The sequence below is a fragment of the Phocoena phocoena genome, chromosome 2 (genome assembly GCF_963924675.1).
Source record: "Phocoena phocoena chromosome 2, mPhoPho1.1, whole genome shotgun sequence".
Classification (NCBI taxonomy): Eukaryota; Metazoa; Chordata; class Mammalia; order Artiodactyla; family Phocoenidae; genus Phocoena; species Phocoena phocoena.
Window position 1 is genome coordinate 109,203,754 of NC_089220.1, and position 13,200 is coordinate 109,216,953.

General features: G+C 44.5%; 2 protein-coding genes across 2 annotated transcripts in view; one reads left to right on the top strand and one right to left on the bottom strand.

Annotated features, from left to right (window-relative positions):
• ZWILCH (zwilch kinetochore protein) overlaps positions 1-1,029 on the top strand; it is a 39,109-nt gene extending 38,080 nt beyond the window's left edge. The window contains exon 19 of the mRNA XM_065870930.1: positions 477-1,029. The gene's annotated coding sequence lies outside the window, so the exon portion shown is untranslated. The remainder of the gene's footprint in view (positions 1-476) is intronic.
• Positions 414-12,832, bottom strand: LCTL (lactase like). Its single transcript, XM_065870934.1, has 13 exons — positions 12,715-12,832; positions 12,139-12,302; positions 11,452-11,539; positions 11,034-11,143; positions 9,951-10,079; positions 9,753-9,848; positions 8,313-8,367; positions 8,056-8,217; positions 4,586-4,860; positions 3,748-3,874; positions 3,375-3,574; positions 2,434-2,497; positions 414-755 (listed from the first exon to the last, which is right to left on the bottom strand). The coding sequence occupies exons 1-13, from the start codon at positions 12,830-12,832 to the stop codon at positions 640-642; spliced, it is 1,704 nt and encodes a 567-aa protein (XP_065727006.1). The 3' UTR covers positions 414-639.
• Between the last annotated feature and the right edge of the window lie 368 nt (positions 12,833-13,200).

The window sequence follows — 13,200 nt, forward strand, 5'->3', positions numbered from 1 at the left end:
AAAATGGACTTAGAAAAAACAGAATATTTAGTTACAGAGAAGATATATAAATTAAATAATCAATATATAATATTTCTTTGAGGTATTTCATTGAGTAAAGGGTATTTAGCATAAGAAAATTTCTTTTAGAAAAATATACATGCTCATTTACTTGGTACCCACCTAATGCTTTTTCATGGTTGCCTGATAGGATTTACAGTCTGAAAGGACTGTTATATCTAAAGGATTGTTTTTGTCCGTCATGTGTAGGGCAGTGCTAATGTGGCAATCATTTCTACATTAAAATAATATTTCCAGACAGATTTTAAAATGAGATAAGTTACAAAACAGTTTGTGCACTGTGATCCCTTTTTGCAAAATGAAAATCAATGCATAATATACAGCAAAATATTAACATTGACTTTGAGAGGGGTGAGATTACAGGTGATTTTTATTTCATTTACGCTTATTTTTATTTTCTAATTCTTCAATCCCAGCTCAAGCCAAAAAAAAGAGAGAGAGAGGTGGTGGGAAGGTAATTATCACAGAACCTGAAAACAGATGTATGTAAACCTTCGAAGGGGCAAAAGGAGGAAGATCCTGAAGAAGATCCCGAAGGTTCTCTGTGAAAGATGCAGCTACAAAATGGATGACCCTGTCTCAGCTCAGGCTCCTCAGCAGAAGCATCAGGAGAACTGCAGCGATTAGTATACAGAGGGTGCAGACTGTAGGTACCATGATCTCCGTCATGATCTGCATGTAACTTAGAAAAGGCTCTGCGGAGGGGGAGAGAGCAACATGGCAGATGAGAATGTAGTCATTTTGGCAAATGCAGCTTCATCCTGAAAGCTTCAGTTGTCTGGATAAACTTGGAAAATGGCATCATCACACTTGCTAATTATTCTCATTTGCTATAAAAGAGAACCTGGTAAATTAAATGTTATAAAAAAATTATCTGAGGGCTTTGTAAGATATTTCAGAAAATATGGATTAAGAATGCTTAAATTTGGTTCTTCCATAGGTACTGTAATAAAGTCTAAATGTATGTCAGTGCTAGTGCTTACTCAGAATATTAGCAGCCAATATTCCTCAGTTTCTATAATTCTCTTTGGGGGGATTTAGGAAAGAAAATTCCTTGGAAAACATTTGCATCCTTTCAAAAATGTTTATTGTATATCTTAAGAGGTATAGGAATTTCTGCATTGAAAATTTTCATGGTCATTCTTAACACAGCTAAACAGTCTTTAAGAGTTAAATGATAAGCATATTTCAAGTGTGTTAACGGTTGTAGTGGACATTTACGAAATACCTGCTTTTAAGTTTTGTGCCAGGCATCCTTGGTTACCGAGATAAATAAGGCACAGGCCCAATTCTCATGGAGCTCATGGGCTCAACAGTAAGTTCTACATCATGTCTCTACATTAAGTTTATTTTAGTTTAATGTAATATACATCTTTAATATTTGCCTGATTATTTAGATGAGGTGGGAGGGGACAGTGGTATATGGGCCTGTAAAAATAGTTGAATTGGTAGGATTTGGTCTAGCATTTTCCACCTCTGATACCACATGGAAGATGAATTCATTAAAACAGGAAGTGTATTTCTCTGGTTGCTCTTATATATAGAGAAAGACAAAATTCAAAGAAACAAATGATATGCTTTGGCATTTCTTGATGCATGGTTACATCCTGGTTATTCTACATCTCTGATCCTTTTAGATCCTGTTGCATTAGAAATGCCTTCTGTGAGAGCAGGGACCTTGTTGTTTATTGCTATGTCCCCAGGGCTTAAAACACCCTTGAGTCAATAGTGACTGCTTCATAATTACTTGCTGAATGAGTGAATATAATATCTAGAGTGTTTGATTTTTCTTCATTCCATTTGGTATAATGGTTGAATTTCTCCCTCCTTCCAACAAAGCCCACTATAACACAATAGTAGATTTATAAATTTACAGTATGATTCAGAATTGAACTAGAGTAGATAAATTTATAAATAGTAGATTTATAAATTTACAGTATGATTCAGAATCAAACTAGAGTAGATATTTCTTTTTCATGGTAGATTTTTTTTTTTTTGGTACGTGGGCCTCTCACTGTTGTGGTCTCTCCCGTTGCGGAGCACAGGCTCCGGATGCGCAGGCTCAGTGGCCATGGCTCATGGGCCCAGCTGCTCTGCGGCATGTGGGATCTTCCCGGACTGGGGCATGAACCCGTGTCCCCTGCATCGGCAGGCGGACTCTCAACCACTGTGCCACCAGGGAAGCCCATGGTAGATTTTTAAAACATATTTTAAGTGCTGATAGAAATTTGACATTGCTTCAAAGTAAAGGAAAGTCCATTTCTAATCATGTGATTTTGGAAGATTGACTTAAGGTGGGTCCACATTTTGAGATTTTGGTAATACCGTTACATACGTAATTACATGGTTTAATTATCAAAGAGTTAAACTCACCTGCAGCGAGCATCTGGTTGTTGATAGAGCAAGTTTCCAAGGCTTTGAGGTACCAACTTTCCACCTAATAAAAACCCACTTGATAAGTTGTCTTAAACTAGTTTTTTGCTGTTTGAAATCATGTTTCGAATAATATGGGGTAAGAAATATATTTTTTTAATCTGCTCGTAGTTTAAATCAGTTAATAGTTATTGAATGCCTATGTGCATCATTGTGAGGGAGCCAAAGAACAGTTTTTATTCTTGAGCTTATAATCTAGCTATCTTTTTCTAATAATGAAATTACTGTCTTTTCTAGTAATGCAAAACTAGTGAATACCTGATAGTTATCAGTCACTGCTTCTATTTATAGTCCCACTAGGCTCACTCTAAAGAATGTGGATAAACAAATGAGTTTTTTTTTAATTAAGACACTCTAAATTACAACTTATATTCCCTGCCATTAGGTGCAGCAGCATACAGAATAGAGAGCTGATAGAAAAATTTGTAGGTTATTGAAAATGGGAGGTTTTAAAGGATTTTTTTAATTATTACTTTTAATCTCATTTTGGCACCAGTGCATTTGTATCACTGTACAATTTGGTGGGAAAAGAAGTGAAGATTATATGGTCATTATATATTCAATTTACTTAACTTTTCATGTATGTTGAAGAATAGGTAGTATTTGTTTGCATTAAGATACAACATTTAGGATAACATTTAAATCACAGTTTCTGTTGACTGTCATAACCTAAAGTAAACAGGACTCCTGCATAACCCTAGTCTGCCCTTAATGCTCTGTGTGCTAGGAGTGCATTTTACAGTGTCCTTACCCCATTCTAAGCAAACAAGCAGAGAGGTGGTGAAAGGGAAAGAAACAATGGGCCCACTTGCCAAACTCTAAACCCCAGCTACCTAGCTCTTCTAAAATCCAGAATGAGTAACACTGATAATTATTCCTACCTCTCGAGGATTGGGAAACCCATTGGCAGTGATAATCTTCTTGTAATATTCAACTGAAGCCTTTGGATAGCGTGGCCTATTTTTCTTGTTGAAATCGACATAGTAGAATCCATATCTATCTGAGTATCCTCTCTCCCATTCAAACTTATCCAACAAAGACCAGGAAGTATACCCTTTTATATTAGCACCATCTTTGATAGCTGCAAAGACATTCCATTTTTAATATATTTCATTTTCTTGGAAAAATAGTATTGCGAAGATAATCTTAAATGTTTTCATCTATGAGATTTAGAAACACGTTTTAGTCAATCGTGTATTATCAGATTTTGCCCAAGTTAAATAGAAAGATATGTGAAGACCGTTTGTATCTCACCTTTTAGCATTTCATTTGTGTATCCTTTAAGGTATTGAATTCTCCACTCATCACATAATTGGGTACAGTGTAGTTTTTGAGATGCTCCATTTTCTGTCACATATATGGGTGGATTGCCATATTGAGTCTGAAAGGAATCATGGGAACACATATTGAAAGCTGCCATATTCTAATTGGGTGTGTTTAGCATTTAGTAGATGCCACTTAACATGTTTATTTAGAGATAAGTGTAGGCAGGAGGCAAGTTCGTACAGAAGAATATATTTCTTGACAAAGCATCATTTTAGAGAAAATATGCTTCAGGTCTTGTTCTTTCCCACATATTCCAGTACAGGTGAGAAGAGCAGCAAAATAACTAAATATGAGATAAGAATTTTAAAGTTTTATATATAAATATGTATATTATATATATAGTCATATGAAATATGTGCATATTATATTACATGAATATAATTTATATAATGTATAACAACCATGTATATGATCTATATATATGATTTTCATAGTAGGCATTCATCTTTTTTTTTTTTTTTTTTTGGCCATGCAGTGCGGCGTGCAGGATCTTACTTCCCTAACCAGGGATCAAACCCGTGCCCCTTGCAATGGAAGCACCGAGTCTTAACCACTGGACCACTAGAGAAGTCCACATTAGTCTTTTTTGTTGTTTTCTTTCTTTCTTTCTTTCTTTTTTAGTCTTTCTTTAAGGCCTATATCGAGTAGCTTCTGAAGTATAAGTAACTGGGTTTTTAAATTAACTTTAAAATGTAGGCACCTGAGCTTATACTATAAGAACATGAATTCAGGTAAAAAATGTCCTTTAGCCTAATGTAATGATCACCTGAGCAAAGTTGAGAAGCCTCCTAAATCCCCATGGCACAGAATGTAGCCATTTAGACCCCAGATCAGGCCAGTTTGGGTCAACCAGTTCAACTAGGTCACGATCGTTCTGGTAGCTGGGCCCCTGGCGAGAGGGGTAGTTCCTTTCTGTGATGTACCGAGTCGTAAAATGACCTAATCCCAAGAAATCAGATGTGCCTTTAATGTAGCTCTTTTCCTGGAGTGAGAACGCCGGTAACCTCGACATATCCAGGCCTTGCTCTGCACTCTTTCTTCCTAATGAGAGAAGAAAATAGAATTTAACCAAGTTTTATTTTCTCACAATCATTCTCTTGTCATGTACCATGATGATACTGGCATGTTGACATGAAAGCTATTATCCAGATCCTGGGCTTTGGAATTCATCTGTGTGGAAATTATGACCTTAGCCTTTCAAACTGGAATTTTGACATTTGAATGCTAGCTAAAAATTTTTAAGTTTATGTTGCTTAAAAGTAATATTTTTACAGATTACTCAGTAACATGTGTGGACAATTGTGTAGCTACCTGGAAAAAAGAACTAGGTTATTCCTTACATCAAAAATTGGTAATTTTGCTTGCCTCTGGGAAGGGAACTGGAGGAGGCCAGTGGTAGCGTGGGGAGAGACACGGTCACGTTCAGGCCTTGTTGTAGTGTAAGCTAACATCACCTCTGTGTTGGGCAATGTCCTATCTTTCAAAATTGTAAAAGTGTGTGTCCTTTCACCGACCAATTCTAAATCTGCTTATCCTACACTTTACTCATGTAAAAGGATGTATGTACAAGGATCTTCACTACAGATTGAGTAGCAAAAGATTAGAAGCAACCTGAAGGTCTGTCAGGAGAGACTGGTTAAAAACATGATGGGATATCCATCAGTACCACATTATGCAGCCATGAGAATGAATAAGGCAGTGCTTCATACACAACAAGGACGAGTGCCAAGACGGATGCTCGAGTGAAACAAAGATGCAGAGTGTTGCATACATACAGTACATGCAAGTATATACACATACCGAGCAGCAGTGTTCTTGGCGCACACATGCACAATGCATCTCTGGAAGTGTACTTCCTTCTGGGGAGGATAGGAGCAGTGGGTGGGGGAGGGAAGGAAGCTTAACTTTTTTCACTTTTTTGTACTTCAAAACATGTGAAACATGCCCTTGTATAATCTATGCAAAAAAAGTTTTAAATCAATGTATAAAGAGAAGTAACATTTTTATGAGTTGATCTAAAATGTAGCCATAAAAATGTTTCCAAAGAGACTGCTGGCTTAGATTAAATGAGTGAAAAGATTGCATTATTAAATTCCTTTAAATTATTAGCATGTTATTACTTTCAGTTACATGTAGTAACTTGAGAAGAACCACAGGAATTATCACTGTAGTGTCTACTACAATAGCCACTCAGCATATGTGGCTACTGGAATATGGCTAATGTGACTGCAGCTTCAACTCAGTCACACTGAAGGATTGAATTTTTAATTTTGTTTAATTTGAATCTGAATAGACACAAATGGCTACAGACTATCATATTGAACAGCACAGATAGGGGACATGCAGAACATTTCCATGATCACCAGAAGTTCTATTGGACAGCACTCGTCTAGAACTACCTTTCTTCATATATTTATTGTGAATGAAGGGGTGCTTCTGAGATGCCTGGAAGTAATTTGTGAATGAGATTTCAGGCAGAATGCTTTCACTACTAAAGAAAATATTAATTGTCTTATTTGTCAGTTATACTTAATAATGCTGAAACAAAAGAAAAAGAAAAAACTACTTAAAGGATCCTTCTCTCCACATTGTATAAGGGAAAAATTGAGCCCTGTTCCCACTTGAAGTATCACAGAGTTGGAGTTGGTGGGGTCTGGGATTATTGGCTTTAAGCGCAAGAATTGTTCTATGATAGGTAATCAATTTGGCTTTTTAGTACAATCTTGTAGCGCCTGCAGTGGCCTCTGAGGGTCCCAAGAGAGCAAACAGCATGTGAATGATGGGGTGTGTCTGCAGGAATGTTCCATATGGGCATTGTCCCATTGTGAGGGCTTTTTCCTTATGCATCTTGAGGAAATCATTCTCAAGATTTTGAGTGTATGTGTACAGAACATGTCACAGAACTGGTTATTGTCAAAAGATTTTTAGAGATTATTCTGTCTAATCCCTTCATTTTTAGGTGATAAGACTGAGACAGGACGAGGTGAAGCACCTTGCTTAGAATCACTGGTTAGTGGCAGAGTTGGAATTAGAACTTGCTGCCTCCTATTCCAGACAAGTCTTGATAAATGGTGCTTTAGAAAGGGAAATTTTTGAAATGTTGAAACATTCTTAGTCAGACATCTAAAATAGCCTTGATGTATGAGATATAGCCTATTTCACTGTTATCCTTGTCTTTTTTAGGGAGGTGTGGGCTGATACCTCTAAATCACAGTTATATGTTTAGATTCCTATGGCCAGACACTGCTGGTTGCCTACCCAACAGACCCATGCCTGTCTTCTTCCATGCCCTGTTTTCTCATCCCCTTCCAAAGGGCCACATCCTTTCTGGGAGTCTTGACCCCTCCCCAGGCTCTGAGGCTCTCTAGCCCTGGTGGTCTAGGGCACCTTGGGGCATTTGACAATTCTGTCCCTTGAGGCACAGCGGGAAGTCAGCTGGGAGTAGATGGTGTTTCCTGGGAAGATTTTTCTTGTTCTTAAAAACAGATATGATAGTACTATTCCCTTTTTTTCTGCCTCAGGGTGTTGATGTGTAAAGGTGATGCCTGGAGCTGCTACAGCCATCCTGTGGCCTTGGGGAATGGCTGATGAGCTAGCTAAAAGTGCCAGACAGAGTGGAAAGATGGAATGAGTCTGGGTTCTCAAAGACAACCCTGAGGGCTGGATTAATTAGCTGTGGATTATCCTTTTCTGGATTTCAGGTGAGATGATAAATCCCCTACTTTTCAAGCCATTTTATTTGGAGTTTTCTGTTATGTGGCAGTTAAAAGCGTCGAAATTAATACAGCCTTGTGAGCTGTGTCTTTATCCTCTGACACTGTGGAAACTAGAGCTTGGAAAGTATTTCTCAAGTGGCAGAAAGAACCAGCAATAGGACTGACTCCACCCATGACTGTGTCTTTGACTTCTCACTCCTACTTCACTACAGTTGGATGGAGTGGAGTGCGGAGGAGACAGGAGAACAGAACACAAAAGAGAGCAGCCTAGAGAATTGCTAAGTTTTTTCCCCTGGATTCTGAAATTCTCAGTTTCCAGGTCTAAGAATTTGTTTGGATGTCCCCCACCCTCCCAGTTTGAATAACCAGTTCTAAATTCTTTGGGAGCTGGCTTATCCCTCGAGTGCCTCACCCAAACCAACCCAGTGTGTTCTTCTATCCCCCTGCCTTTTGGTCATTTCACTTGAGCTCAATACTGTTGCTGTGGTATCTGGAGTCTTAAAAACGTGACGTGGCTCACCGATATGGTCCTTCATGACTTGTGGGTAGTCACCGGTGTAAATGGGGTTGGCAAACCAGCCCAGGCAGAACTGTAGGTATCTCTCGGCAGCCTCTATGTCCTTGGGGTTAGTAATGTCCACAGGTTCCCCCCAGTCGCAGTTTAATGAAATCCCCACCAGACCTTATAAGAAGAGAGAGAAAAGGGGGTGGCACGCAGAGTGACATTGCTCCTCTGGTCACCCGTCTGTTCTCAGCGCACATGGTGGCGGGGCTCACCTTGCTGCTTGCTGCGCCATGTGTTGTTGTAGGAGTGCCAGGCTTGGGCATGGGCCTGGAAGAGAAAGGAGCCCATCGGAGATGCCTGCCTCATTCATTTTTCTCCTCCCTTTCAACCCAAGGTGGCCTTTCTCTCCTTCCTAACTCTAAAGATCATTTTAGGTCCTATCCTTTTCATGAGTCCAGCCTTGATTAGCCTAATCCATAGTCTCCCTTCCTCTGACCTCCATTTTCTTTGTGCTGTAGAGGAAACTTGCTCTAAATCTGGCATAAACACATAAGCCACCACTCTGTGTTATTTATTGTTACTAAGATTTTTGCTAACGTGTCTTGTTTCGTTCCTGGTCGTCCTCTGTAGTAACTAGGCAGTGCTTTCAGCATAGGTGCTCAGGAAGTTAGGAAAATATAATACCAGGCATCTGGAACAGTCTTGAGAAACAGAATCCAAAATGTGCCAACCTGCCTTCTCTCCATGTTCTCTCCCAGGGACCCACTGATACATTCAGAGCCCTGCCCTTTAAATAGTCACAGTTTAAGAAACCCTAAGCCAAATAGGGAAAGATGAGAAAGTTCTCTTGCTGACATGAATTTGAGGGTCTGGTATGTCCCCAGTGATCCCCTGCCTGCCCGCCTGATCAGATTGTCCACCTTCTGTTGAGAGTCCATTGGGGCCATCATGCCTCGCACCCCTGTTCCCCAGTCATCGTCACCTGGACCCTCATATATGTCCTGGAATGTGACCAACCCCCCCCCACCCCCCACTTCTCAAGCCTTTCCAATAGCCTTGTAATTCGCCCGTCGTTGTCTCCTCTCAATGTCCCCCTCAATTTCTGCCCTAACTGAGCCTGACTGCCCCTAAAGACCGCAGCCACGGCAGCTCTTTCCAGCAGACGCCATTTTTTTCCCCTCACACCCCACACACCTTAGGAGAGTGCCTGTCTTGCTCTTTGTTGCTGCTTCCAAACGACTTCTCTTCCCTCCTTCAAAAACTCCAGGTCCTTTGAAGTCCATGCTACCAGACAAGCACTCCTAACTCCTTCCTGCTGCTGTCATTCACCAACCTCCAGTTACTTCTGCTCGGTCACTGAAGATGTTAGCCCCTAGCTCACTGTCATCCCCCCACTTCCTCCTGTCACCGTTCCTCACAAAAGAGTTTAGACCTGTAGGTGACAAGTTTTCACATGCATGTGCTCCAGCCCCTTGGCTAGATTGCAAGCGCTATAGGGAGCAGTCACGCTGTCATCTGGGCTGCAGTGTCCAGCAGAGTCCTGGATGGCAGGACACTACCTCATAGATCCTCATGGAAGGGAAGGGGACCATGTTAAGGTGAGGTGGCAGACGACTGGGCTCAGACTCGGGCCCTGGGGTGGGCTCAGCTGTCACTGGGACTCACCCTTCCACCTTGAACCCAGCCTTCACTCCCGGAAGGACCCACTTCACCTTAATGACGTGATGTGCCGCCTTGTATAGGCCCGTGCCATGGAGCTTCAGTCCAGGTGCGTGGTGGCCCGTCTCGTAGCCTTTTTCTGCCATTGTCTGCAGGGATGGCAAGTGGGGACCACAGGACCCGTGAGAAGTGACAGGGTACACTCCTGCCTGGAAAGTGGGTTTTCCCACCTGGAGCGGGGCCTTGCTTACCCGAGGGTCACTGAAAGTGACCCAGTGCTTCACCCGGTCCCCAAAGGCCTCGAAGCATAGGCTGGCGTAATCACTGAAGTAGTTAGCCGTGCTCACGTTCTGCCACCCGCCATAGTTGACCTGGAGCAGCTGCAAACAGAGGGGTGGAGAGAAAAGCAGGTGCCCCACCCTCTAAAGCATGGATAGTACTCCATCTTCTCCCCATCACCTCCCTGAAGCCAATGTCTTGTCCTCTGACCTCCCACCACCCTGTGTCACAGAGAGGTACATAAGCGGCTCCTCTGCCAGCTGGGCCGTGATACCACAGGGCCTTGTTGAACGAATAAAAAAACTGCTTTAATAGTGATGTCTAACTGTGAGGTTCTTAAGCATGTCGAGGCTTTATGGAAATCGCTTGGGAGGGGGTGCTCGTATATGAGCACATACAGTTCTAACAACCTGGGGGAGAAAAGGCTAAACAAACTTGCTCATTATTCCATCAACTCTTACTCAAAAGATGCTTCTTTCTTTATAGTCTGAGTTGTCGTTTCCAGGCCAAATGTTTTGGAAAACATCAAAATCTGCGCTTACCACTTATTACAAACATCAGTTAAACCAGTGGGACCTCCCCACCGTGGGTAAGTTGGGAGATTTCTTCTTCACTCCCTGCCATCTTCCTGTCCCGAGCCAGAGCCCAGACCCCAGTCTTTGCCTCCACCTTGGCAACCCCAAGTGCCCAGATCAGGCTCCCTCCTGCTGAGCTGAGCTCCCCTTGGGCCTCTGAGCCTGCGCAGCCTCACCTGTGGGAGATCCCAGTGGTGCAGGGTCACGATGGGCTCAGACTCGGGCCCTGGGGTGGGCTCAGCTGTCACTGGGACTCACCCTTCCACCTTGAACCCAGCCTTCACTCCCGGAAGGACCCACTTCACCTTAATGACGTGGGTAAGTTGGGAGATTTCTTCTTCACTCCCTGCCATCTTCCTGTCCCGAGCCAGAGCCCAGACCTCAGTCTTTGCCTCCACCTTGGCAACCCCAAGTGCCCAGATCAGGCTCCCTCCTGCTGAGCTGAGCTCCCCTTGGGCCTCTGAGCCTGCGCAGCCTCACCTGTGGGAGATCCCAGTGGTGCAGGGTCACGATGGGGGTGATGTTGCTGTTCAGAAGGGCGTCAATGAAGTCACTGTAGAATTGGATTCCCTTCTTGTTCACCCCGTCAGCTGAAGGCGAAATAAAAGGGGGGACTTGATGAGAAAGGACCTTGGCCTTGACCTTCTGAATGCACTATTCCTGGGCCCTGGAGCTTTCTGTAGGCCTGAAGGCGCCCTCAGCCCACCAGCACTCGGGTCTCAGATGGTGGAATAGCTACTGCTGGGAGCCCAGCTACCTGCAGAACCCGTGAGAGCTGCTGCTAAGGAAACTGTGCTCATGGGCTGTTCTCGCCGCCCAGGACTCTCTGGTGTCCCCACAAAGCCAGCACGGCCAAAAGGGGCCACTCCTGGGCTGGGGCAGTGTGGCCTTAGCTCACCTCGCACACCCGTGGGCAGGAGCCGGGGCCAGGACAGGGAGAACCGGTAGTGGCTGACGTGCAGCTCCCTCAGCAGAGCGACGTCCTCCTGTGCAGACAGAGGTGGGTGCAGGGCAGGGTCAGCCGGACCCCACTAAGGCCCCTCCTGTACGTACTCTTCATCTACGCAACAGGCGTGACGCCACCTGCCCCCGTTACTCCTGGGGCTATGCCAGGAGTCAAGTAAAATGCAGGATATGAGGATGCTTTGAGAAATCCATCAGGGTGATGGATCCCCAATCCAGAGAGGAAAGTGGGTGCTGAGCAAAGGGACAGAGGATGAGCTGGTCCCGCTCTTCCCACAGGGGGCCCAGTCCCATGCAGGGACCAGGGGTTCAGGCTACTGTGGCCTGTAGGCCCTGGGGTCATGGCCTCAGCCGTTCAGCTGCCCATCGCTTAGACTAAGGCACTGGCTCAGGTGGGGCCCAACTTTCCTTTCCTCCTTCATCCACCTTCCCACATCCTGGCACTCCCTCCCCAAGCCCCAGTCACCACCGACCCCTCCCCGCTCAGCTGCACTGGGATTGGGGATGGTTAGCAGAGCACTTGGTTGACATTGTCACTCGGGTTCCCCCAATATGTCTGTCACCCCCCAGCTCTCCCTAGGTGATGCTCAATCATGCACACACATGCACGCCCATCACTCACCTGGACCTTGTAGTAGCCGTTACAGGCCACATCTGCAGTCTCCTCCCCAAGCACATTCCCTTTCCTACTGTGCGTGAAGGTGTCCCAGATGCTGGGCCCTTTCCCGTCCTGGTCCCAGGCACCCTCAGTCTGGAAGGCGGAACTGCCCACGCCCCAGGTGAAGCCTGCAAACGGAGACCCCAAGCTGGGCTCTGAGTCCCCTCCCACTCCCCACCCAGTACTGGGACCCTGGGCTGTGCCTCCCAGGCCACAAGGCAAGCCCCCTCCCCAGCAGCCTGCCCTGTCTCCCTAGGAGTGGGAGCATGTGTGGTAGGGCGGGGGGAGGGGGGGGAGACACAATACGTTAAAAGCATTTATCTGCACCATTTTAGCTCTGATTTGCATTTACTATCTATACAGTAACTTTAAAAAAATTCTGTTAGGAACTTCTTTTATTTCAGAACAACTACATGGGGTTATTTTCCCCATCCTACCTATAAGGAAGCTAAAACACCAAGCTCCTTGACAAGTCAGCCAAGGTAGGCAATCTGACAGACAAATGGACAGACGGACAGACCACCGGAGGAGTGGACATACCAAGTGGGAAGGTTCCATAGTAGAAGGAGGCCTCTTCTAGGGATTCCGTCATGGTGGCCCCCAGCCTGGACACCAGCAGTAGCACCCACCAAAGAGTGACAGCCCTCACTGGCTTCATGGCACCCGGCTCTCGCCCATACCTGAAAAAGCACATCCGACAGGTGTACGCCCATGCAGCCAGGGCTTGGGGGGGAAGATCCTGGCTTTGGGGAAAAAGGAGGGGGGGAGGTGGGACGGGGTGGAGGCGCTTTATCTAGAGAAGTGTTGGTTCTTCTGGGGTCAGCTAGTCCCTGGCTTTGCTGGGACCCACCAGCACAGGCTGAGGCTGTTCTCCAGATATGATTCCCAAGTTAAACACTAAGGAGGACAAAGACGGGGCGTGGGGAACTCTGGGCCTGGTAGGCAACGTTTCAAACCACCCCTGTCCCTATCTTATGGGGGAGACCCAGCCTATACCCTGTGATGGCCTCAGTCTGATGGGGAAAG

Coding starts and splice junctions, on each gene's coding strand:
- LCTL (XM_065870934.1), bottom strand. CDS start 12,832: ATGAAGCCAGTGAGGGCTGTCACTCTTTGGTGGGTGCTACTGCTGGTG. Junction 11,144..11,451: donor CCTGCCCACGGGTGTGCGAG/GTGAGCTAAGGC, acceptor TTTCGCCTTCAG/CTGACGGGGTGAACAAGAAG. Junction 8,218..8,312: donor ATGGCGCAGCAAGCAGCAAG/GTGAGCCCCGCC, acceptor TCTTCTTATAAG/GTCTGGTGGGGATTTCATTA.